The sequence below is a fragment of the Plutella xylostella genome, chromosome 16 (genome assembly GCF_932276165.1).
Source record: "Plutella xylostella chromosome 16, ilPluXylo3.1, whole genome shotgun sequence".
Lineage (NCBI taxonomy): Eukaryota > Metazoa > Arthropoda > Insecta > Lepidoptera > Plutellidae > Plutella > Plutella xylostella.
Window position 1 is genome coordinate 5,564,779 of NC_063996.1, and position 27,542 is coordinate 5,592,320.

Consider the following 27,542-nt stretch of genomic DNA (forward strand, 5'->3'; position numbering starts at 1 on the left):
GTTAATGTTTTTCATATGAAGTACTGAACATTTTACTTATCCTGGTGGCATGACTGATCATTTACTTACCCAGTTAAGACATGTTAGCCGGGTTTCATTTATCAACTATTATAATTGTTATTGTTGTGTTAATCAATCTTTATTAATTGATGTCATCTACCAAGGAATGCTGCCAGAGCTCATATTATTCACACATGATGATACAGAATGATAGTAGCCCATAAAATCGGTGCAAAGGCTTATAAAATAACTTTCCTTCATAGTAGGACTGCACAGGAACTCGTTAACCGCCGAGTTAGTTAGAATACAAAATTAGACTGTGTGTTACTTGTCAATCTAGAATATGAATATAGTGACCTGCATCATGTTTTGAAAAACTGAATACTTAGTTATCCGCCAGTGTCACAGCCTTCATCTAATCTTTTCCAGTAGCTGATGAGGCTAAGATATTTAGTTAAATTATCTTCCCTTCAAGCACCACTCCTCGTTCCAAGGACTAGATGCCGCGCCAGGTGTTGCCGGCCGTGTCGTCGTTCAGGACTGACTGAGCAGGTCCTCGAGGCTCCAGGGTCGGCTGCTGCATTTCTGAGGTCAGTCCAGAATTACATACCCTAGTCAGCATGTGCTGACCTGAGCCCCAGCGGCCTGGATCGATATTCTACATTTTACAGCTTTTAAATATTGTTGCAAAGTATTTCACTGGTTCCATCCATTCGGCTAGTGTATGTTAAAAATATTGCCTTGACAATAACAAGATTTTGATCAATAATTACTTATAAGTATTGCTTTCGAAGACCTACCTATATGTATAGGTACATACCTTCCATAACTTTCTGACAAGTCAGGAATAATAAGGAAGTTCTTAAGTCTTATGTATACTTATACCTTTCTTTTTAGTATATCTATTACCTAGAAATCTATGCATTATAAATTTATAGATTCAAATATTTATCTACTGACATACCTACTCATCAGTAGCTTATGGGTCACAGTTGGTTTTCTCTCCACCATGCGATAATAAACACATCTCACAATGTTTAACTAGGTTTCAGATAGGCTCAGACTACATAATAGACGCATTTTTCCTGAAATAAAAATGACATATTATGTATCTAGCCTATCTGAAACCTAGTCATTTCTGCATGGTGATATTACAACTGAGGCGCGCGGGCGACTCACTCTATTTATATAGGCACCCGCACCTTGCAAATTAAAGGTGGAGAGAAAAATGGACTTTATTTAACTGTCACTGTGACCCTTATGATGCCGAACACGGAGAAAGTCGAAACGCCATATCTCCCAATGTTTAACTAGGTTTCAGATAGGCTAGATACATAATATGTCATTTTTATTTCAGGAAAAATGCGTCTATTATTATATCTCGCCATATGGCTACTTGCAAAATAAAATTGGCAATAAATTGTATAATAGTAGGTAATAAAGTATGTAGGTAGCTAGAGTATTGTGATTTACTCTACGGGGCTAACGGATTTTTATTTGGATTTTTATGTTTGCAGATATACTTAGATAGCAAAGTTTTAGACGAGTCTGTAGTTCAGACAGTGGAGCTCCATGCATAAGACTGGGAAATGGTGTCGGATGATGTTAATTTCCCCCCAGAGGAATGCCAAACAACATTCAATATTTTAAGTAAAGAAGCGAAACAATCATCAAGCAAAATAAAACAACAAGCCATATTTTAAGATTTAGGTATATAATATACAGTGGTAACTAATAATAATAAACATGTTTTTAAATCAACTGGTGTTTGGTACTGGTGACGCTATAACCTTGCAAAATAGTTATTGATCAGCGAAGTTCTTGCATTGTTCCCAGACTGTAAGGCACGAGGAGGTTGGTCTATACAGGGTTATTGGTAAGTAGACCTGATCCTTGCAGGAGGTGATAGAGGAGGGCATTTCCAGTCGATTATACCCTATAATGCATTATCCGAAACTTAACCATTTGTAAGATATTTAATATCTAAAGTTTTTTAAATTTTAGCCTAAATGTCATGTTTAAAACCGAAAATAAAAAAACTAGCCATATTTCAATACTTTTTTTGTTTGTTTTGAATTAGTAACATCTTAATAAACTTATTAAAATAATCAAATGTGCATTATTCGACTTAAATTAGACACAATACCTCAAAATAGATAATCATTTTTTAAAAATATTCAAAACCTAAAAACAAATAAGTTAAATTAAAAAAGAATTTCATATAACAATTTATTGTGCACTTCAGCTTAAAAACATTGTCAACTTATAAGCTTTCAAATGAGATATTTCAATATCAAATCGATTTAGGTATCACCAAGATATGGCCAAAACAATCAGAAAAGGTGGACAAAATTCAACAGAAAAACTAACAAACTTAGCGCAATTTAAAGGTAAAAAGTGTGATGGTTTTCAGTCCTGTTCACTTTGGTATGGAAACCCCTGTTGAGTTTTCTCCGCTTAACTACTAAAATAACAAATCTGTTATTTTAGTAGTTAACCCTCCTATAAAAGTAAAGGGTATTCAAATATTCAATCATTTCTTTGTCGTCGTCTGAGTACATTTTTGATCTCCTTCTTCTTCTATCGTGTAAATGCACTAAGCTAACTTCCTCCAGTGTTTTGCTACTCTTATTGCGAGGTCATTGGCCTTCATCAGGTCTCCTTGACTGCACTTTGGGGCATTAGGGCACTCTATAAGGTGTGACGTAGTCTGGAGGCTTCCGCAACTGCATAGAGTGCTGGCATTGGCTGGGAGCATATCCCATCGCCTCAAACCTTTTGATATTACCGAGTAAGTTAACTAGAAATTCTAATTACTAACAACAATACAACCAAAAAGAATACTTCAAAGATTGCTTTTGACATTTGACCAAGATTTTAAATCTCGATTTACGCGTAAAACCGAGATATTGCCGGTTTAATTTTGACGTTTCTCTAAATCGAGATTTGACACTAAATCGAGATCGTGCAAGAGGATTTTGCTGATTTACGCTTAAACTGAGCTTAAGTTGAACAAAATCGAGTTTTAAGACGTTCTTGCAAGCCGCCCTAAAACATCTATAGAAATCCCACACTGACATCTCTTGTTCGCTTATATCAATACGCACTGCCTATGAGTTCTATAACGTTGACGATGTTGAAAACAATCTGAAATAGTTCTTATAGATCCCGCGAGATGGCATGGACAGTTTATTACATTATATTTTTCATTAAATGAAGAGTCATGCCAGTTAGTATGGGGCTGCAGTGGAAATTGTGCCATAATAAAATACACTTTTATATAATTATGAAGATTCATTTCCAACAGTGCGCTGCTAATGGCTTGAGATGAATATGATGAAGTAAAGATACGACTGATGACTCTTCTAGTTGTTTGAAAAGCGCGGGGGCAGTTTCTCAGATGCTAATAGCTAGTACATTAATTAACCCTTATAGGACCCACTTTTCTCGCTCAGCATTATAAAATATTAACAAAACATAGTCTATTTTATCTATATCGAAAAACTAATAAAAATTTGGTACCCCCTACGAGGATACACCCCCGCAACCAGGTATTCTCTACACGTTGGACGGTTGGACCCATGAAATAACGGTCAAGTTAGAATCTACCCAACAGATAAGGTAAGCATCAAAAAATATTACCGATTTTCGTTCTCCATTTGAATGTTTTTTTTCTATATTTCCTTGTTTTTCTCGTAAACCGTAAGAGATTTTATTTTATTTTATTTATTAGCGAAACAAACAGCATTATTTTAAAAATAAACTATCACTAAAGAAATTACAACTAAAATGCCAATTACATGTTTCGACTGTACACCAAAATATAATAGCTTAAATATTTTAAATAACTTATCTACATTAAAGGCCAAAATAATAATAATGTATTTATATAAAATTAATTAATTTAGAATAAAAACTATGATTACAATTTAAAACAAAACAAATCAAAAATATTACATACGCAAGCGGGGGTGAGTGTGTGTGTGTGTATGTGTGTGTGTATGTGAGCATGTGTGTGATGAAGTGTTTGTAGGAGACTAACAGCAGTTTGTCTGTAAAATAATAATACTGTTAGATAAGTATTCATTCCGATTTCTCAGCAATAATTTCCCTGACGTTATTAATGAAAATATTTCTGGATGTTGCAAATATGTCAAGACTGCTAAAGTTTTTATTATAGGATATCATTATTCTTTTCAGAGCGTTATTAGCACAGTAGTTAGTCTGGTAAGGCAGAGGTTTAAAAAGTGGAGTTACTCTGGTACGCTTGATTGGAACACACCATTGCAATGAAGACAACAGTTCAGAACAATCAATATTAGCATGAATAATGTCATACAGTAATTTCATATCCGATGTTACACGACGGTTTTCCAAACTATCCAGACCATAATATTTTTCTAGGTATTGGTAATTATCTTTGTAGAAAATTCGTTCCCTATATGCCAGCTGTCTAATAAATTTGTGTTGAACTGCCTCAATTCTTTTCTTATAAACCTCATACTGGGGTGACCAAACTGGTGAGGCGAATTCCAGAATGCTACGGACATGAGTCATATACAGAAGTTTGAGAGTTTCTGTACATGAAAATCCACGACCTATCCTCATTATGAAACCCAACATTTTATTAGCACGAGTTATTATGCTACTAATGTGTGCATCAAACATCATTTTGTTATCCATGATGACACCCAAGTCTCTAATTTTGGCTTTCTCCGTCAAAATTGTATCAGCTATAGTGTAGCTATGTAAAATTTTATTAGTTTTTCTAGTATAGGATATTTTAAAACATTTTTTAGCATTAAGTTCTAATTGGTTAACCGCACAATAATCCTGTAGACGAATTAAGTCATTCTGCAATCTGTTGCAATCATTCAATGAATCGATCACAAGGAATATTTTTAAATCATCAGCAAATAGATTGAAGTGGGCATTTTTAAAGCATTTGTAGATGTCAAAAATGTATGCATTGAAAAATAGGGGTCCCAAAAGTGAACCCTGCGGAACACCAGAGCTCATTTTGACTAATTCAGAACGTGCCCCGCCTACAACTACTGACTGGCTTCGATTGGTAACATAAGATGTTACCCATCTTAACAGACTGCCATGTACGCCCATGGCGCTAAGTTTCGACAAAAGCATGTTATGGCTCACTTTATCAAAGGCTTTTGAAAAGTCAGTATATATAGCATCCACCTGATTACCGCCATCAATATTATTCAGTACGTAGTACGATGACTGTAACAAATTCGAAACAACCGACCGTTTGCGCATAAAACCATGCTGGTTTTCTGGTATGTTCTTAGTTATTAATGGATAAATTGAATCATAAACTATTTTCTACAATAATTTGCTAATACACGGCAATACAGATACTGGACGATAATCAGTAGCCCTTGATTTAGATCTGCCCTTAAAAATGGGTGCAACCTTCGCTGTTTTCCATTTAATAGGCATGATGCCTTCTGTTATTGATCTATTGAACAGAATACACAGTGGGACAGCTAAGGATTCCTTGCACCTAACAATAAAAACCGGTGGGATGTTATCAAGACCACTTCCCTTATTTATGTCGAGTTTATCAATGTATCTTTTTACTATATCCGGTGTAATCTTGATAGTTCCTAAGCAATCAGTATTCCAACAGTCTTCATCACATGCGGTCAAGTGATTATTGATGTCTACACTAGAATTATCATTGCCATTAAAAACACTACCGAAATAGTCCGAAAAACAGTTTACTATCTCTGCTGGTGAGTTTGCCACATTGCTCCCACATGTAATTCTATTAGGAATCGACGAAGTGCCCTTTTTGACTTTAACAAAGGACCAGAAATTTTTCGGATTATCTAAAATGTTACATTCAGATTTAATAGTAAATTTCCGATAATCCTCCTTAATAAGTTTCTTTTGTCTAGTGCGTAATAGAGCAAACGTATCATAGTCACGGGGATTTTTGTAGAGCTTATACAGTTTATGGTACTTGGCTTTTTCCCGAGTTACTTTTCTTAGGTTATGAGAGAACCAATGTGGATAACCCTTAGCGGGTTTTATTTTAGTCGGAACATGATTACCTATAATTTCGTCAATTATATCATAAAATTTATCTACTGCTGCGTCTAAATTACAATTATCGAATTCAGTTTTCCAGTCAATATTAATTATTTCTTCATTAATAACATCATAGTTGGCTTTAAAAAATTGTTTTATATAAGATTTAGTTTTTATATTGGAACTAGGCAATATGTCAATATGTAAAGAAAGAGTTGGATGATGGTCATCTTCTTTCACTAGTGGCTCCGGATTCTTATTAACAGTGATATGCATGTTGCTAAACACTAAGTCAAGTATTTTATTTAACTTATTTGGAATTGCATTAAATTGGTCAAGATCAACATAAGCCATAGTATCTAATAATGCCATATTGGTTTTACCACTAAAACAGTCAGTGCTGCACACACCTAAGCGATCACAGTTCCAAAATATATTTGAGCAGTTGAAGTCACCGAGCACAATAAAATCATCATTAATATATTTATCTCTGTAAATCATAAGAGCTTCAGTAAACTCTAGCATCTGCTCATGGTGATTTGGACCTGGTTGAACATAAACACAGCAAATATGTAGCACTCGTGTACCTGCCAATGAAATTTGCAACCATATACTGTCAACAAAACAAGACACATCAACAACGGAAGCGTTCAAGGTCTTTTTTATCCCAACCATCACTCCTCCACCAGTAAGCGCGACCGAAGCGAGTCTATCCTTCCTAAAAACATCATATTTACTGATGTCGAAAAGTTCACCATCATGAAATCCATCATTTAACCAACTTTCTGTAATGAAAAACGCATCACATTCTAAATTTAATGTACTGAGGTAGAAGTCATCAATTTTAGTGCGCAAACCGCGCACGTTCTGGTAGATAAAATTGAATTAAATTAAAATATAATCAAAAATAAAAATTGCAATAAATGTCAAATCGCAGCGAATCCATATATCCAATGAGAGTGGTTTATTTATTTTACAGACAAGCGTAAGGGAATAGTGTGGTGAGTTGTGTGGTGGGTTGTGTTGTGTATGTGAGTTTGCGTATGTAAACATAATATTACTATAATAAACAACAATAATAACTAGAAACAAATAACAATCAGAGCCAATATTTAATTTGGAACGTTCCGTGACAGTTTTGACAGGTCGTCCTCGGAACTTATCAGTGTTTTGTCCGCACCGTCGTTGCGCTTTACAAATATTCTGCAGTTTCGCACCCAGACATACTGAAACCCCAAGTTCTTACACAGCGTCTTAGTCTTCTTCAACAGGAGTTTGTTGTTAGGCGTTAGGTGCTCGCTCACGAAGATGTCTGCAGATTTTCCAGGCAGTCCCAGTGCATTTGAAGTAAGCCGTTTTTTTCTGGCAGCAGATATCAGACCATCTTTAGTGAGCTTGGATTTTAATTTAGCTACTATTGAGCGGGGACGGCCATTGCCTGGATTAAATTGAGCTACACGACTGACAAATTCCACATCAGCGCTATCCATTGGAACGTCACATGTCTTAGCCAGTTTCAACAGCATTGACTGAAGATTCTCATCTTTAGTTTCTGGTATTCCACTTAGCTCAATATTAAGCATTCTGTATCCTTGCTCTCGATGCTCGTTATCATTTTGTATTCTCTTTACGGTATTAGTGAGTTCAATTATATTCGATTCCAGTTTTTTTATCGTAGAGATTTTTTTATCATGACTCAGGATCTTCTTCTCAACATCAGTAATTCTATCACTCGTATCCTGGGTAGATTTCCTTATCTCCTCCATATCGGTTCTTATGCTTTTTAAATCATCCTTGATAGTTTTGAGAATAAGAGATATTGAAAAACTAATGAAAGTTTGGTACCCCCTACGAGGTTACACCCCCGCAACCAGGTATTCTCTACACGTTGGACCCATAAAATAACAGTCAAGTTAGAATCTACCCAACAGATAAAGTAAGCCTTAAAAAAATATTGCCAATTTTTGTTCTCCATTTGAATGAAAGAATTTTCTATATTTCCTTGTTTTTCTCGAAATCAATCATATCCAGCCACCTTTCGCCAGTCGTCACCCCATCTAGCCGGAGGGCGTCCCACACTACGTTTGCCTAGTCGCGCCCTCCACTCCAGAACACGTTTACCCCATCGGTCATCGGTTCTTCGACAGATGTGACCAGGGATTATACACGTAATAATATTAATTAAGTACCTTTGCAAGTTTTAAGTAATTATTTCCAGATACTTAATAACTTTTTTTGCTATTCAAGTACTTACCCAAACATAGTCTCACCGAATAATAACTGAATTACTTACCTAATTGAGGTAACTAAACACTCATTAGTCCTCTGAGATAAAGCAGGCGATCAAGCTTGATCACTCTTGACACCGTAACATAAGACCCATATTCTGTGTTCCTTATTTCTGTTTAAGGGACATGTTAAGTTAAATGATGTGGTCACAGACCTAAATTCCGGTCTTTAGCCAGTCTGGTCAGCCATGTTGGAAGAATGTGGTTAGGCTTGAGATTTCCGCTTAAATACATGACTGTGAGCTTTTATGGACACCTAATGATGCCCTGAAGCAACTTTGCAAGTTGTAGGCAATCACAGCTTACATGGCATGGATTGTGCATAATTCTGTGATATCGAAGTTTAGAAGAATGATTGATTTATTTTTAACGCATTTATCGGTACCGGCGTTATTGAGATCATATTAATATAACTACGCCACTGCACTATAGGTACCTACCTCTAAAGCAAGGAATTTATCAGTGAAGGACAGCAGGATATTAGGAGATAGAATCTATATTCTGATCCTGTCGTATTATATCTAGTAGATATCAAATTGGATACAGACAAAATATAAAGTTAAACAAACATTGAATTATTAAACATTTATTTATATTTCACAAAATAATACATCTTTGATAATTAAACCACTAACGGACGGACTTTGTAGAGAATACCACTGGTTGTTACTAAAATATAGATTTTGCATAACATTTTATATAACAATGATATTTATCATATATAAATCAACAATTTCTGATATAAGTAATAGTTTTTTTGTATACCTATCTATAAATCTCAACATTTCAGTGCAATAATTTGTTTTCTTTCTAAAGTTATAACGACTGAAGTATAATATTCTCGAATTATTTTGTTTTTATAAAGTTTTTAATACAGTAAAAGTTAATTTGGCAACTTTAAATATAATCGTTTATAAGCATATTAGATTTAGATACTAAAAATATATCCTAAATACATACAGTAATTTCATATGTGTGTATATTACAACATAGGCTATCTAAAGGATATCTAACATATTTACAAAACTAATGGGAAGTAATGATTTTTATGAAGAAATTATGATATATGAGTATTTTTAAATCTAAACAATCGATATAAAAAAATACCTAGTACCATAGCGTTTGACCGTTTTGTATATCCAATATATTCATTAACGCTAAGTAAACTTGGAATAATAAGGAAGTACGTACAACGCAAGTAGTGAAAAAAAAGATCCCGACGAATTGAGAACTTCCTACTGTTTTTGAAGTCGGTTAAAAATCAAACAAAAGCTAAAAAGCTAGGAAAATTTAACTGTCTACTTACGTAAGTTGAACTCTACTGTATATTTTATCAGATTGGATATAAAAAACGATGCCTACAAATGTAAAAATAATATGGAATATTCCTACCTATAATAAGTACTTAGTATCTAAGTACAAGCTAGCTCCGTCTAGGTGTCTCTACAATACACGTTTTATACTTTAAACATACCTAATACAAATTAACATTCAAACAACATTACTTTTCTCATTAAAATTGAGAAGTCAACCTCACGAGCGAAACTAATGACTTCGCTTTACGAAACAAAATTATGACATACCTACCTACCTAGGTACAATATAACAAAACAATCAAGCTTTGTTCCAGCGTCGACTCAAAACTGCTAATAAACTAAACTTTTAATTGTTTTTTAATGATAAATATCTGTCCGCAATCTGCGGGTGTCAAAGGTACGACCGAACTAAGGACTATGAATATGGCATGTGGGTCAGTAGGGGCGCACCGCTCCGAGGCGGCCGCGGGGGAGGGGGTCCGCGTAGCTGTGGCGGAACTTGGCCGGCTGTTCGCGCAGCTCCCGGTAGTCGCGCTCGTAGAACCTCTCCCTGTCTCTGTCGCTCTCGTCCAGAAGGCGCGAGCGGCTGAACGCTCGCTGGCGGTCGTTCCAGTCGCGCTTGCGCTCCTCGATGACGGGCTCGATGACGTCGTCCTCGTCGATGCGGCGGTCCAGCTCGCGCCGGTAGCGGTCCAGGCGCGGCTCCCGGTCCAGCCGTGGTTCCCGGTCCAGGTAGTCCTCGCTGCCGTACTCGTAGCGCGTGTCGTCGCGCTTGCGGCCCAGGCGCGGCAGGCGCTCCAGGTGCAGCGGCGCGTCGTCCCCGCGCTCCCCGCGGTGTGTGCGCTCCAACCCTCGCAGACGCTCCTCCCGCCGCGCCGGTTCTCTCCTCTCTGGCCGCTCGTCTCGTCGCTCTTCCTCTGGGGAAGAAGTCGAGCGGCCGTTCCTCTCCAGCATGCTCCGCCGGATGGCCATGTGCTGCTCCAGCTCGCGGTTGAACCGCTCGCGCTCCAGGTTCATGAACTTCTCCTTGGCCACGTGGAAGCGGTCCTTGGGCGACGTGTCCGCCACCTTGAGGCTGCCCTCGCTGGCACCGCGCTGCAGTTTGCCGAACCGCCGCTCCTCGACTCGCTCTATGTTCCGATTCGAGGGTTTACTTTCTGCGGCGTATCTCCTCCTGTAGGCCGGCGCTTCGTCCGGGAACTTGTCCTGCTTGTCGATCTTGTTGATCCGCTCGAGCGACTCGTGGCGGAAGCGGCGGTCGAAGGCGGCCTGCTCGCGGAAGGGCGCGAGCTGGTCGCGGAACTGGTCGTCGAAGGCGTCGTGGTTGTAGGCGGGGCGGTCGAAGCGGCGCGGGGACAGCGCGCGGCGCGGCGGTGAGTGGCGGCGCGGGGGCGACGCGCGGCGACGCGGTGGTGAAGCGTGGCGCGGTGGCGAGGCATGGCGCGGCGGAGAGTGGCGGCGCGACGGCGACAGGCGACGCGGCGGCGACACGTGCCGCGACGGCGACAGGCGGCGCGCGGGCGACGCGCGGCGTGGCGACGCCTCGAACGCCTCGTGCATCATGTACGCCGTGCTCTCCGCCCAGTCCTCCTCTGTAAACAAACAAATTAGCAAATTAGCACGCGATTTGCAAACAAATAAATATTTATACGCGGAATTTCCATGACGTGAGATTTCACCGTGAAATAGCCGCATTAATCGGCGAAATTTATTCATGATGGCACTTGCTTGTGCGACATTCTCGACATTCAACTTGACCTATTGTCACTCGGAGCCGCTCAGAGCGTGAGTAACGGGACACTATCTCATCTTTGCGAATGGTCTGAGTGGTATAAGTGGCTAGTTTCTAAGTTATTTTGACACACAAAAATAACCTGTCGAGCTCCCACGCACGCGCTATCGGTCGCGATCGCCGCACTTCATTGTATGGGATTTAGGTTTGTCGGTAATGTCTCGAGTTTCGTACATTATTTACTGTGCGCAGACGCTCTGTTTCTCTTTGCACAATAGTCTTCATTATAACAATGATTAAGATTTCGTTAAGATCGCGGCGATGAAGTGTGTGAAGACTGTGATTTTATTACTTATTTTTAGTTTTCAAGGTTCAAGAGTTTTGTAAAGCAGTGAAAGATTAAACTTGTAAGAGTCGGGGGTTCATTGTCGTTTTGCCACATCGCCGTCGTGTGAATGGTCCATGATTTCAAGATTTCATTTCGTTTATTGTGGGAAGCTTCAGAAGCAATTCATAAATTAGCATCGTATTTCCTAACTTACTGCTTAGGTAGAGGTAACTTGCTGTCTTTATAATTGTTTTTTAACACTAGCTGCATATCAGCTTCACAGCATTTTATTGTATTTTAATAATCTCGTAATTATAGTCTAACAACAAAGGATAAAACTGACAGTCGGTACATCGCAAGTAGAATCCTAAGACTTGAAGAAAAACCCTTTACCATTGTGTGGACCTACAAAAGGTCGGACCTAGACATGTTTACCAAACAATCGTTTATTTTCCGTAGTCTGGGAAAAATCTAGCATCCTTGTCTTTTTTCTATGAAACATTGACTTTCTCCCTCGCACGCCATTGTAGTGCCTCGGAAGGTATGGGAACAAACCCAAATGTCTATTAGCAGGAAAATTACGTAAACTCTGGTAGGTACTTCTTGCATCTTGTAAAGATTCGCATGTGCCTGCTTTCCTATCGGTGAAAATATGAAAACCTTATAAATGGTGCCTTAAAAAAACGCCGAATGGGTCGGATTCAGGACGTTAGCGTCATTACAAACTATTGCTACGTCTTGTTGCATCTTTTTTATATTCATCACATTTACTATTAAGTAGTTTTTTTTTTCACGAATACGCTAAAGTGGTGGAACATAACGTTTTAAATTACTTTATTACATCACTTTGAGTAAATTTGAAATCTACGGTAATGACTCGTTTATTTCTCAGATTATTATTTTGTACCTAATGGGTAAAATATTCCCAAATGGGAAACTTAGAGAACTTTACCTAAGGTGTCGTCACAGCAATTTATAAGCGTTTAGAAATGTAGAGCCTTTCTCATGGAGGTTGAATAGTCTTGTTTTGTTTCAACCATGGAAACATCTGCCGTCAAAAATTAAGGTTTTGTACGCCCTCGTATCTACGTAGGTATATACGTGTACTTATATTTTTATTAGTTTGGGCACAAAACTGCTTGCGACATCATATCGCAAAAATGTGCGTGTGTTTCTGGGCAAGTGCTTGATTACTGGCGAAGTCGCAACGCAGTTTTGTGTACAAGCCCTTTATCTAATAAAGGAGAACGAATTCATAATAAATTAATAATATGCGAATTGAGCTTTGGTTTAGAATAATTGCAAAACAACCAGTAGAACGTGTATTATACTGTAGTGTACTGTAGTGTACTGTGGTATAAATTACTAATGAAGTATACAAAACAGAGAAGTTAAATGGAAGGTTAGGTCAAGTTTTGTAAAAATAAAAATAATTACTGTGATTGCTTTTAGTTCAAACAATGAAGGTCGCAGCTTGATCTTGAACTATTAGGGAATCATCAAAATTAAGAAGTCATTAAAATGTGAAAAGGTTGGCAATTAACTACTCATAAATGCCTGTTGGGGTCGAATTGAACAGCACTCACGAGCAATAAAAAACAAATTAATAGCCTATAAGTAGGTACTTTATATCTCTAATACCTTAATCTTGTCTGAAATAGGTCTCTATCATCAAAGACTAACCACCGACTGTATCACGATCATGTCGTCTACCTCACTTCCTAAGCATCATTTTAATTACACCCCTATATCGTGCTTCAATGTATTTAACGGTTTTCCTATACACATATATCCAATATACTATTACCTGTTTACAATAAGAGCTTCCTATTACTAGAAGAAACGGCTCCCATCATTCAAGATACATCGTGTACAGTTTTTTTACTACAAATTGATCAGCTTTGTGTTTTAATCGTAGGGCGGTACCATAAAAGTGTGTTGAGCGGCCATGTTGAATTTTTTGACGTTTACTTAGGGACTTTTGGTTTATAGAAGTTTTTGTCTATGGTTGGGAAATAGGAAGCTATTGTTTTATGTGTTTCGTTAATTAATAGGTTGAGGGATGTTAAGGCAATTACTGAGTATTTAACTATATAAACTGCCGAGTCATATTAGGTACGTAGAAAGGTATATAGCTCTAGATACATAATTATAAAAAACGAAGATAGGTAGGTACTTTCGATACCATTCGTACCAGGTAAATGTCATGTCTCTATCTCTAGCCGTACAAATGAATCCCATAAAAATACATAGAAACCTTATAGAAACAAATAGTAACCAGTGATTACTAAACATTTCGTGATGTATCAATTTATCGCTTTATAATGATTTGTTTATTATTTGTAGGCAACATGAATTATTCGATCATTTGCTTCCGACGATGAGTAGAAAAACGTGAATTGATTACAATTTATACAAATGATAGTATAAGTTTTTTCAATTTATACCTAATATAAATTATAGGATGAGGTCATATTCACAGCTCAGTTAACATCAATTTGTATAAAAAAGTGGTAGACAAATGAACTAACTCATGGTGAAAAAAAATAAGACAGCATAAGTGTTTTAACGAGAACGTAATTGTTATAATACTTATAATACACGTTCTTGTCTGATGGAGTTCAATTATCGCAACTTAGGCCTACTTTATTAACCGACTTCGAAAAAGGAGGAGGTTCTAAATTCGTCTGTATCGTTTTTTTGCTTCTTAGTAAGATATTAAACAAAGCCAATGTTGCCAAATAGAGGCTTACTGTATGTATTTATATTTATATATTTATGTTTTTGTGTTTGCTTCGAAACGTTTAAAGACTGATTTTAATTCGTTAAGTATTTCTTTGTCTGGTTTTTTATTATTATAATACTCTATCGTGTAATAGCAATATTATTATATAGGCTGTTGCAAAAGTTTTATACCATACTAAGCCGAAATCTACGTGTGCAGAGCTTCAAGATGAAAACAGAATGTCAAAGTTCGCGAAAAAAAAACCCATAGGGCATTGATAGGTATAACATGCTGCACACGTAGGTTTCGGCTTAATACACCCTTTTCGCAACACCCTGTAGATAAATATATGAAACTCACCGCTAGTGCTGTGGTTGTCTGGCTGGCGCACATAATCATTCCGTTCGGGCGACGGGGCCAGGTCGCTGCCGATACCAGAACTGCCCCCCGAAGACTCCAGCTTCCTTCTCGCGTTCACTCCGACGATGTTCTGGTTCAAACACCGGCGGGTGTCGATATTGCTGAGGTTGCCCTTCTGTCGGTGGACCGTGTCGTAGTCGCGCGGTGGTAGCAGAATAGGGCTCTTGCCTGCGGGTTGATGACTGGGTTAGGAAGGGTTGGTATGGGGGTTTGGTGAGCTGATGAAGCGAGTGAATTGTGCGTGCGGTATCACGAAGGATTTGGTTTTGTTTCGAATTTAAATATTGTGAAAATTATATTTAACTTTGGATTAGAATTGAACTTTGGATTGAGAGTGACAAATTATTCGTGATAATATAAATAGTGATGGTGAGGTAATGAATCGATAGATATATAATGAGTAAAGGTAAGTATGATGGGGATTTTGTACATTCATAATTAATATTTTTGTTAGTATTTAGTATTGAGAAAGTTATAAATAGATAAGCGAAGAACTGATAAACTATAAACAAAAACTAAGACCATAATTAAAAATTATTAAGTGTTTTAATATCATATTTTGTTCACAAGGTAACATAAGAAAAACATTACATAAAAAAATACTTAGATAAAAATAAACAGACTTACTTACATTTAAAAAAAACTCACATCACAAAAGCGTGTGCAAAAAAAAAACGAGCAGCAAGCCAAACCAAAGGAAAGAAAACCGACTGACCTATACCCTTTTTACCTGTAGACAACTTTTGCTTCAACTCAGCCGCCAGACTGTCGTAGAGGTTGGCAACGCATCGCTCCTCGTTGCTTCCAGAATCGGACTCCCGGGACACCTAGGAAAAATTAAAATGTGATAAAAATTGAATGAGATAACTTATATGAAGAGTAAAGCCTGATTTTCATTATCTTAGTGATTAGAAAAGTATTAAGTAAAACTTGAAAAACAAGACGACCGAATGGCGTAGTGGTTAGTGACCCTGACTACTGAGCCGATGGTCCCGGGTTCGATTCCCGGCTGGGGCAGATATTTGTTTAAACACAGATATTTGTTCTCGGGTCTTGGATGTGCCCGTAAAATGGCAATAGGCCCGCCCCCTATTACATTGGGACTAACATAACACTCTGGCGAAAAGTGGGTGCAGCAATGCACCTCTGCCTACCCCGCAAGGGAGTACATTAGTACAAGGCGTGAGTGCGTGTGTGTGTGTGAAAAACAAGTTTTTTAATACTGTGGTGCGCTGCGAGTGAACTAAGTAGCATTTACATGTTACAACGAAAGTAGGTACTATCCTAAAGCATTCTAGTAAACAGTAAGATAGTGTAAATCGAGCTTAATTTTGAAAACAGGGAAGTATATGTTTATGACATGTTATGGCTTACGTACGTTGGATATCATGTTTTTATTGAGCAATCAAAAACAGCCTAAACGCTGAAAATACTGAACTTTTTTCAAAAAAGGGGCTGGACTGGTTTCCGCAAAACCAGCCCAGCACGCACTAGGCCAGAGTGGACCAGGCCTACCATTCCTTTATTGGAAGGAGACCCGTGCCCCAGCAGTGGGGATCTCACGGGTCGTGATGGGGACACATGGGTCGTAAACTACATACCTCCGACCCCAGCGAGGAGTCGGGCGGCTTGCCCGCCGGCAGCGCCCCCCGCGTCTGCAGCTTGCGCTCGATGTCGGCGAACTTCTTCTGGTTCTCGGGCCGGTCGATGAGCGCCTGCAGGTGAGCGAACAGCATCCCCGCCGTGTGGTCCGAGTCGCATCTGTGGGCAGAATGGTGTGGGTGGTTAAGTGACACAGTGGTTGAGTTTGGACAAATGATGTGGTAATTAAGTGACACAGTGGTAGAGTCAATGTTGTGGCTCATTATGTGGGAGGAGTCTGGCGTCTAAACGACATTAGCTATAAATGCTCGGTTCGTTATCGTTGTAGCAAAACGTCAGAATCGTCATAAATACAGCGTAGGGGTTGGGCGAAGTTTATGGATATCGATAACTAACCCGTGTAGCGGCCGCAAGGCTCAAAGTCTGCTAAATTTTATACCTAGATGTCAACATGGATTTAAACACCCGGAAATTTCATATTTGTCAGTTTTTTGGTAGGCAAAAATAAGTACTTATGCTGTGTGTGTTATCTGACACGCACTATGTCTTCGGTAGATATAGACGGCCATAAATGCTTTAAAACTCATAGAAGCCATCCGTTTCTTGCATAATAATCTTATGATTGGTTATTTCGTAACAAATTACAGCTGATATCAGATTTAAAGCAATCGCAAAAAAAAGACAATAATATTCAATAAGTGTAACATCAATCATGTGGAATCCGGTTAATATGCATTAATGAGACCACAACAGTGTGAAGTAGGTATACTAATGTACAAATTCTTTAAATATGTTTATTAGTAATGATTTCATTACAATTAAACAACTATACATCACATTATAACTATCGTTCATATTTTAGTCTTTAAGCTATGCGTATTGAAAATAGTACTTACTTCTAAACGTAAGCATTTCATCGGAATTATACTCATAATAATATCTGTTACTTTACGGTTTTGACCTTTTTAACTAAAGGTCTAATATCAAAGCTCTTCTAATCGTATCTGTCGTTTAAGACCATGACTATTATTGATAAATCTATTACCAAATCGTGACAATGTCACCCCGCGATCGAAACCACTCAAGACTAACATGCCTTACAGTCCGGGCACTAAATATTGTTTACCTTGAATCAATGTTGGTAAAATAGTAGGTTACTAGATTGTTCTACATACTATATTTATATCTGAATGTATTCTCTAGTGACTTGCCTTTGATTTATTTTTACAAAACATAATTCAAAATAAAAAATATACAAGTTCGATCCCGGATACGCAGAAATATATAATAAATGCACTACGATTCATTGGTCAATATAAAATGTATATTGTTATCATCAATACTTGCTTAACAGCGTAGAGTATTACGTATTAATAGTATTTTTAGTTAGATAATTGGCCCTTTTAGGTGGTATTTCACCAAACGCTAAACGTATTTAGTAGCCTGTTAAACGTCTGTCAGTTAGTACAAAATTTGATTTAAAATTTGATTTAAATACGTTTAGCGTTTGGTAAAAGTGACCCTAAGATCTTAGCCATCTTTTCGTTATTGAAAAGTTATTCTTTTGTTTGACGCATTGGTTCGTTAATTTTAGGTGACAAGTTAAAGTGCACGTCCTGCAGTCATTGTGCCTAGTTGCGTGCGCGCTAATGTCAAAGTTGAACTGTTATTGACAAGGCTTTATTAGAGTGGTTACCGCATACCGGCTCGTTAGATCACTATTCAATACACATATACAGGGTGTCCCATTAGTCAACGTCATCCCGGTAGAAGATAATCGTAAGTCTAAGCAACTTCTTATCTTTAATTTTTTTTTAGAAATTCGCGGATGACGAGTTATATCACCTCCTGTCGGCAAAACGCTCACTAACTGGACACCCTGTAAAGGGCTATACAGAATCGTCTTTTTTGCTATTTGTTGGTATGAAACTGGAATCTTTGTTTGCCCACTTAATTTATGTTGTTTCGGAATACTTACGTAATCATTATGAAAAGGTATTTTAAATTAGCTCGAGCCAGTTAAATAAAAAACTTCAACGAGGAATCTAGTTCGTAATTAGGTAGTTACTGCTTAAAGCGTTTCTGATCAATACCATAAATCGACATATTGGCAATCCCTCCGTCAAAACTGTGTCAATCAGTGAATTCTAATTCTCCGCAATGCGTAGGTAGGCTTCGGATAGCAAACTCGCATTCTTAGCGTTCACATACCAACTCTAACTGGAGTCCACACACTAACTTTACGAGCGCAACCGAAATCCGAGCTAGCAAACACTATTTATTCATAAACCATTTTAAATTGCAAAAAAATATTTCCATAACTATATCTTCTTAGGCCCTATACAGAAAGAAAACTGGCAAATACTTGCGCCGATCTGTCATTTTCATACTATTTCCAAATCAGCGCTGATAATTACCTAATTAGTTCAGTCATAGGTATATACGTTTTTGGTATTCAGAATAGTCGCGCAAGTCTGACGGACATGGTGCAAGCAGTGGCGATGTCGTAACTATACACGCACATGGGCGGCTGGGCCCTTAATATCTGCATTAACATACATTACCATGTCATTATGTACATGTAACTTTTACATAAAATGAAAACCGTAGGCGCGATGCCATTAAATTTGTCACTACCTAAGACTAGGTTCTACTCGATGTCATGTCTCTATCTCATAGTGTTATACAGGCTAATGTCGGATAAAATAAGCCTCTTATTGTTAAAGAGGTATTTCCTACTATAGTATTAATTTGCCCACATCATAACAATCATAAAATTGTGAATGTTTACTACTATATTTGTACACCTTCCTCATTTATTCTTTAAGTCATTCCTCCACCCAAAGGTTGCTTGGAAGAGATCGCTTTGAGCGATAAGGCCGCCTATTGCTTTAACTCCACTGTATAAATTGTTATTTGTGTTCTGTTTTGTAAATAAAGTAGTATTCTATTCTATTCTAAGAAACAAAACCCACCTATCCACTACTAAAGTAACCAGTTACATAACGGCAGCATTGTTATTCATTTATTTATTGTTATGGTAATAAGAGTTGATGGTATTTAGGCAACTTTTTGCGTATGTATTGTCTCTGCCCTGCAATGTGTTCGAATGTCGATCGAGTGGAGAATGGATGTCGTCTAGCATGTTGTAATGAATAAATTAGATGTAAGCCGTCGATAAGGTCAATCGATTCATTCATGAGTATGTCAATATGCTGGGCGCAAGTGCGTTGATCCGAATGTAACGCCCAGTCTGTCACGATTAATGGTATTTTAAACCACAAGACATTTGGGAGTCGCTGTAATATCAAGTAGTAATAGCAGTTATTTGAAATGTATGAGCTATATTAAAAATAGAGGACGGCCCTATTAAAATCTTTCAGGCACAAGACCCGAGAAAGTAGCTAAAAAAATTCGAGCGTCATCGATGGTCAGAGCTACTATAACGTCTTTAACCACTGCGCCCACACGATCGTCAATACAATTATGCCGTATAGGTATTACAGTTTTATCTATAAATTAAAAGAGATAATTGTTACTACGACAGCTTTAGAAATTAAGTTATACTTACCAATTTGCAGCTCCTTATTTTCAAGTAACTAACTATAATAATTATGTAGTTAAACTGTACCTTATAAATAACTCAAAGGGCAACTATCGAGTAGAAAATAAACATATTTAGGTAGTTACTAAACATCCATAGATCAATAGAGAAAAACACTTTTTGCGGGATGAACTTTAAATAATAGGCGACCCGGCATCCTTGACTTTTGAACGGCATTCCTGCGCCGGATCGTGTCTATATGCAGGCATCTATATCCAAGAGTATACAGTCGACAAAAGATATAATCCACAGCCATCCGTTACGCTTATTTATTTATTTATTATTTAATTCTTTATTGCACAAATATATAAATAAGTGTACAAAGGGTGGACTTAATGCTAAAAGCATTTTCTACCAGTCCACCCACAGGAAGTACAGGATTAACTTAAAGTTAAATGTTAAAGGTATGCAAAAAAATTATAATAAAGAAATTGCAGTTGCTTATACAGAGGACTTAAGGATACCAAACGCTAAACTTAACTAAATTTTAAATAAATTTTATTCTGACAGACGTTTAACAGGCGGCTAAATACTTTTAGCATTCGGTGAAATTTCACCAAAATAATTAAGTATTTCTCAACCTTTTGATCCGGAGCATTTCAATCTATTGGCCAATGTTATTAATGATAAGTGATTTGATTTACTAGAGCTTGTGTTTATGTATGTATATGGATGTGTATCAAATAAATATCCTTTAGCACATAAAAACAAAATCTTTATAAATTAAAAACTTCGCACCGGGGTCCTGGGCTAAGTCGAGACCTGGCCCTGTAGCACGGGGCGCTATTAAGACGTGACAAAAATTCTCGGTCGCACTCGTTCTTGAGGCTGCGCGATGTGAGTGAGCAAATCTCTTGTGACGTCTTACATGTGACCCGTGCTACTAGCCCTATACTGCAGATATATTTATCTTTAACCTATGACTCTTAGGATCAAACATATAAGTAGAATAACCTTTTGTTGACTGTACACAACAGTTTAGTATCATCTTCATCACCTTTCATGGCATTTTGAATCAACTTGTAATAGTAAAGGTTACATACACGTTTGAAACAAGCAACTATATATTTCGTCGGCAGGTAAATGTTGTCAATTGAATGATGAAATTCTAGCTGAAATAAACTAAAGTGTCATAAAAGGTTAGTTTTTTTTTTATAACAAAATTTTAATTTATTTACCGACAACTTATCAAAAGGCCTCGTACGGGGTGCAAGACGCTCACGTGAAGAAGTGACAAAAGATTTCCGTCGCACTTGTTCTCGAAGCCACACGATGTTAGTGAGCGCGAAGCAAAACTTTTGTCACGTCTTGGCGTGTTCGTCTTGCACCCATGCTAGGACTTCTGACTGACTACGGTGACAAACCCTATCTCTAGAAACGCTAACAAGAAGTTGGTATATAACACGTAATGTTTAGTGATTATGTATGGATGTACATATTCATAAGTTTTGGTTATATCATTCAGTCCAACATTGCATCCTCCTAATACTGAAGGTCAAGGTTTTGTTTGAGAATCAACCAATTGCATATTTATAATGATTACGTCTTAATAATTTTGTATTTCGAATAAACACGTTTGAATGAATTTGGTTAGCTGATACTTAATAAGTATACACACAAATAAGTTTTTTTTTAAATTAATAATAACATTTTAACCGAGAAATATAAAAATGTTATGTTAAGTAATAAGCTATATACCTACACATTTAAGGTTTTATGTATTTAAACTTATGTGTATATAAAGAACAAACGTTTTCGTAACTGTTTTTTTTTTTCAATATAATCTTTCATCTTAAAGTACCTACTAAATTTTTTTGCTACATGTTTAGACCTCTTACATAATACAAGTACATTAGTACACATCAATTATAATATTAGTCAAAAATTGATGTACCTACTCAATCGAGCAAACAGCAAGTTTCTTAACTCCTTTTTTAGTCTTACAATAAATTCAAAATTAATTATGACTCAACACGCAACCATCTGTGACACTATCACAATCTCGTAATTTTTTCTTCATCTCTCTTCACGCCTTTTTTTAAATGAAAAAAGGCTTTTTTAGCGCCCAAACGTGCCCAGTTGTACTGAACAATAGGTTTTTATATTAATAAAAACCAGCAGGTGGCCAGTGAAAGTAATTTCGAAATAGGATTGTTGGAGTGCCATAACATAAAAGTATGTTTGTAAATGCTATTAACGTCTCTATCTTGTGTCACTATATTTAATGTGTCGTGCGTACTATTGCGGCATAGTGTTAAGCTCCATAGTACTGAATAATTATAAACTATATTTAGATTGTGTTATAGCTATTCACATGAAGGGTAGTAACAAAAGTATTGTAAGCGTAATGGCGTAACTCAGAGGGTTTATTCTATTCTATTTTATTCTCTGTGGGGGTGTTAGTACCTGCACCTCGCTCTCTCGAGTGGAACCTTTGTGCATATCCCCAAGGTCTAAACTGCCTTCCTAAGCTTGGACCATTTCCCACCACACTGGTCCACTGCGGGTTGGTGGGTTCACATATCTAGATGTGCTAAATCTAGATATGCAGGTTTCCTCACGATGTTTTCCTTCACCGTCACTCAACTCAGAGGGTCATTCTGGACAACTTTTCTTGGAAGTTCATGAAAAAAATCAATCTCCACGAGGCGATACGGCTCGCGACCTATCACGTGAGTACAAATGTACAGCGAGAAGCGGGTGGCTCGCTTGCGAGTGTACCCCTTCGGGAATTACAGTCGTGGGCATTAGTATATTTATAATGTAAGAACTTTCATTAGGCAACGCGTTGATGTCTTTTGTATGCAGAAAACGAAATGTGATGTTTTTAAACTCCCATCGTCAACATTTTATAAAATAAATAGATCTGAAACTTAGAAACTGTTATGTGTACGTGTATCATTTAAAAAAACAAATAAAACACCTTTATTTAATAAATAATATAATTAACTTAATCTTAATGGTTCAACTTTCTACGCTCTGAATAAAAACAACTTTAGTTAAGTTGTAGCACAAAGGTGACTGCGGTCACCTTTCGTCCAGTTATTTCTTTTCTAGTCTAGATTTTTTGCGAATTGTTATGTTTTTCTATTTTACGACTACACAGACCGGACAACTTTTACTTTGACTAGAAAACTGAGTTAGATATTTTTTATACTTTATGTAAATGTATAATTTAACTGAGTATTTGTGAAGTGGTTTCAAATATATTTTTTATTTTACTTAATTTTATGCATCAATAAATTTAATATAGGTATATAACAAAGTTTCAGTAGTTTTGATTTTTAACTTGCAGAGACGTAACCATATTTAGCGGGTGATATAATTATATGAAAAATAAAACAGAATTAGCCCTTTTCTAAGCAGTCAATACGTCTAGAACTAATCGTCAGTAAGGTCTATTCCATAAAAGGCTAGATCCTGTCCAAGTCTAGGAAGATGCTAGGACCAGTTTGGATCAAGTTCATCCTAGTCAGGGCAATAAAAGCCTTAAGGTGTCCAAGTAGGCACTGATTGTAATAATATACATATGTAAGATATTTATTTTAAAATACTTTAGCTGTATGAGTTACTGTGCCGCATCGACTTTCAAAAACAAAAAAAATATTACTCCTCCATAATAAATATACAAAGAGTTAGTAGCTTGAATTTTTTCAGATAAATGGACTACTAAACTCACCCTTTTTGGGTAAAGTGGTATAATTTTTGCAACATCCTGTATATTGTCGTTTAGCTTATGCAAATTTCTCTCTACAATCTTCAATACTCTACACGCCTGATAATATAAACTTCTAAACACAAGTATATCGTGTCTTAGTAGGAACCGAGCAATGTTACCTGCTGTACAGGTTCTCAATCTCTGCGCGTAAACTATGCAAATTGCGTACAAGCAGTGAACTTGAATACCATTCGCAATTAAGTCACCCACACGTAAGTGAGAAGTCGGGGGAGGTGAATTCTGTTCGAGTGTGCGAAATGAAATGAAATGAAATCGTTTATTTTTTCGACATAGAATATTAGAATTACTTGTCAAAAGTAATAATATTAAATAAACTAATAATAGAAAACTTATATTTGACTAGATGTATATATTTACAAATGTTGGTGGCGCTCTTCTGTTGCACCCCACCCAAAGGTACCCATAATGCTGGCTGCCTTTCCTTTTTGTCAAAAGTCAGAAAATTACTCTAAATCATAATATTACTCTAATGAGATTTTACAATGTTCGAGTAGTGGCGAGTAGACGCGAATTTGTATGCAGAGTCGTTACCTAGCGGTGCAGGCGCTTTATCGGCTCCGCGCTATACAAATTTTCATAGAACGGTAAACGAAAACGAAATCAGTAAAAAGTGCATGGCGTATACTCAGAAAATTCCGTAAATTTGGTCGAGACGTTTCAAGCTTTTTAAGCATCTGTCATTTGTATAATTAAATATATATATATATTAATAAAAATAGAGTGTTAACTAAATATTGTAATGTAATTTGCCTCCATAAGACCGCAATACAGTAAATTGAACAAAAAAGAATAAGGCTCCCGAAGCCGTTTTAATACTCGTAGTGCAAGTGATACTGGTAGCAATCAAATATGCATAGTAGAAAACTGTCGGCCCAATAAATTGGAAAATAAAATCAAACAGACGCCATATTTAATCGGGCTGTTTAATTTTGAATACCTTTTAGAAAAAACTAATTAATACTTAAGTGCTGTACGTGATAATCACGTATGTAGAATATTTCACTATGGAATGTGATTCAAAAAGTTTTTAGCTTTAATTTGCAAGTGTCCGAAGGTTATAGCAAATATTTAGGTATGTTTTTATGCGGCATTCAATCATGAATCCCTACATTTTAGTAACACGCATAATCCTCAGCTGCAATCGCATCATAATAATACTTATGTATATACAATGTGAGCTTTCGAACCTTTGACTCATGTTATGATATTTTAGTGGTTGACTTTACATTCGAATTTAACTTTAGGTACAGCTAAATAGGAGAGCTAAATAATTTACCTACCTGTCATTTCTCCATAAATTTTACCTCGACGGTCTAATGACAAAAATGAGATGCCAGATGCTTCCAGTCACAGAGAGCGGCGTATTTAGCAAGAGACTTAGCTCAGAAGGGTCTCTCTAGATTAGAGACCTACTTCGCTTACCACGGCTGTATCTCATAAACATCCCATTTGCATGAAAAGTCTCCTTAGTAATTTTTTTATGAAGCTAGAGTAACCCAAGTTGATGTTGCGAATAATGCGGTTCCCGCGACCCCTAGGCTCGTGATATGTCACCGTACACCGCTATTTGTCTACTGACGTTATGATAGGTACGTCTTTATGGTAAATATATATATTATATACAGGGTGTCCCAAAAGTCAACGTCATCCCTTAAAGGGCTGATAGGTCAGCTCATGAGAGGCCAGAATATCACAATATGACCTTAGTAAAAACTCGATAATTTTCGAGATATTGACACTTTTATAAATTTGCTGAAAATCGACACCTTGGATCAGTTTTTTGCGTGCCGCCGGTACAAAAATCCATATTGTTAAAATTTGTTTGATGTTGCATCACCCTGTATAGCCCTGCTATTGATCGCAGTCAAAATAAATATCGAGTAATGCTGTATGTTTAAAAAAAACACGGTTTTCAAAGTCATAAAAGGTAATCGTATTTTTTTATAAACAACTTTGACTCTACATACTGTAAAAAAAATATACCACGCAAACCTGGCACCTTATTTGAAAAGATTGCTCATTTAATGCAGTTTCCAAAATGGTATAAAACGTTGCTATTGTTTCAATTAACAAAAAAGTTATTGCTATTTTAGTACAAAACGACCTCGATGTAAAATTGTTTGAAGGAAATTTATCTGACTGAATTTATTAAGGGTAAGTCATGTTGGAATGAGTAAAAGTAAAATAGGTGGTGTGGCCGGGAGTGGAAAAACAGACAACGTTGTCAAAGTTACAAAAAAAACGCATTTTGAGTATCTTTCTCGAAAAAAGTGGACTATAGCAACTCCACATTCCCCATAAATGCATGGTAACGTACATTCCTGAGTAGTGCTAATGTGTGATATTGTACAAGTAAAACGCTTACACATGTACATTGTACACCCACAGTATCCAAAAAAGGGACAGATCAGTTTGTCATTAACATTACCTCTAATTACTTGTAATTTATTTTAAAGTTATTGTTAAACAAAACAAAACTCTCAAAATTGTGATTATGACCATTAATGAGTATTATTTTTTGCTGATTATGTACTTTTAATATAATAATGTGGTGTTATAATTTTGAGAAATACAAATAAAAGTCAATAAATGTTTGTTTTTTTAAATAAGGTGTAAAAAACGCAAAATATGTTTTATAAGAGTGTGGTAAGTTTTTTCTTAGCTATTTTTGCGTCATCTATGTTGCCACGGCTGACCCCACCACCTATTTTACTTTTACTCATTCCAACATGACTTACCCTTAATAAATTCAGTCAGGTAAATTTCCTTCAAACAATTTTACATCGAGGTCGTTTTGTACTAAAATAGCAATAACTTTTTTGTTAATTTAAACAATAGCAACGTTTCATACCATTTTGGAAACTGCGTTAAATGAGCAATTTTTTTAAATAAGGTGCCAGGTTTGCGTGGTATATTTTTTTTACAGTATGTAGAGTCAAAGTTGTTTATAAAAAAATACGATTACCTTTTATGACTTTGAAAACCGTGTTTTTTTTAAACATACAGCATTACTCGATATTTATTTTGACTGCGATCAATAGCAGGGCTATACAGGGTGATGCAACACCAAACAAATTCTAACAATATGGATTTTTGTACCGGCGGCACGCCAAAAACTGATCCAAGGTGTCGATTTTCAGCAAATTTATAAAAGTGTCAATATCTCGAAAATTATCGAGTTTTTACTAAGGTCATATTGTGATATTCTGGCCTCTCATGAGCTGACCTATCAGCCCTTTAAGGGATGACGTTGACTTTTGGGACACCCTGTATATAGGTATCACCAAGATATGGCCAAAACAATCAGAGAAGGTGGAGAAAACTCAACAGGGGTTTCCATACTAAAGTGAACAGGACTGAAAACCATCACACTTTTTACCTTTAAGGGGATCCCTAAAGCTAAAATGCTAAAGTCGGCTTGATATACTTGATTAGATTGGAAAAACGGTGGCTTCTATCACATTGATAAAAATATATTTTGTAGCAGAGGGTATACTGAACATGTTAGTTGCTTATAAATTGGTGCAGGATTATAATAAGTATGTTAAAAAAAAATGCAAACACACCATGTCTTTTGCCATTTTTTGACTTATTATGAAAAAACCCTCGAAATCAGAGGGCCCATTTTCATGGAATCTTATATGTATGTGTAGGTAATTAAATTCTTAACAAAGTTACCTTAAAGAGTTGGATTTAATGGACCAGAAGTCAACTTTTTTTGCAAAAAACTAATAAAT

At 36.7% G+C, this 27,542-nt stretch overlaps 1 protein-coding gene across 2 annotated transcripts in view; it reads right to left on the minus strand.

The window, feature by feature from the left end:
* Positions 1 to 8,909: 8,909 nt before the first annotated feature.
* LOC105384042 (BUD13 homolog) overlaps positions 8,910 to 27,542 on the minus strand; it is a 73,295-nt gene continuing 54,662 nt past the window's right edge. The window contains exons 6-9 of one of the 2 annotated variants that reach the window (XM_038118326.2): positions 16,462 to 16,621; positions 15,591 to 15,687; positions 14,801 to 15,028; positions 8,910 to 11,247 (exon numbers count right to left, since the gene is read on the minus strand). In XM_038118326.2, coding sequence (XP_037974254.2) covers positions 10,091 to 11,247; positions 14,801 to 15,028; positions 15,591 to 15,687; positions 16,462 to 16,621 — 1,642 coding nt within the window. In that variant the 3' untranslated portion in view covers positions 8,910 to 10,090. Of the gene's footprint in view, positions 11,248 to 14,800; positions 15,029 to 15,575; positions 15,688 to 16,461; positions 16,622 to 27,542 lie in introns of both variants that reach the window. The other variant, XM_038118325.2, reaches the window with a different exon arrangement.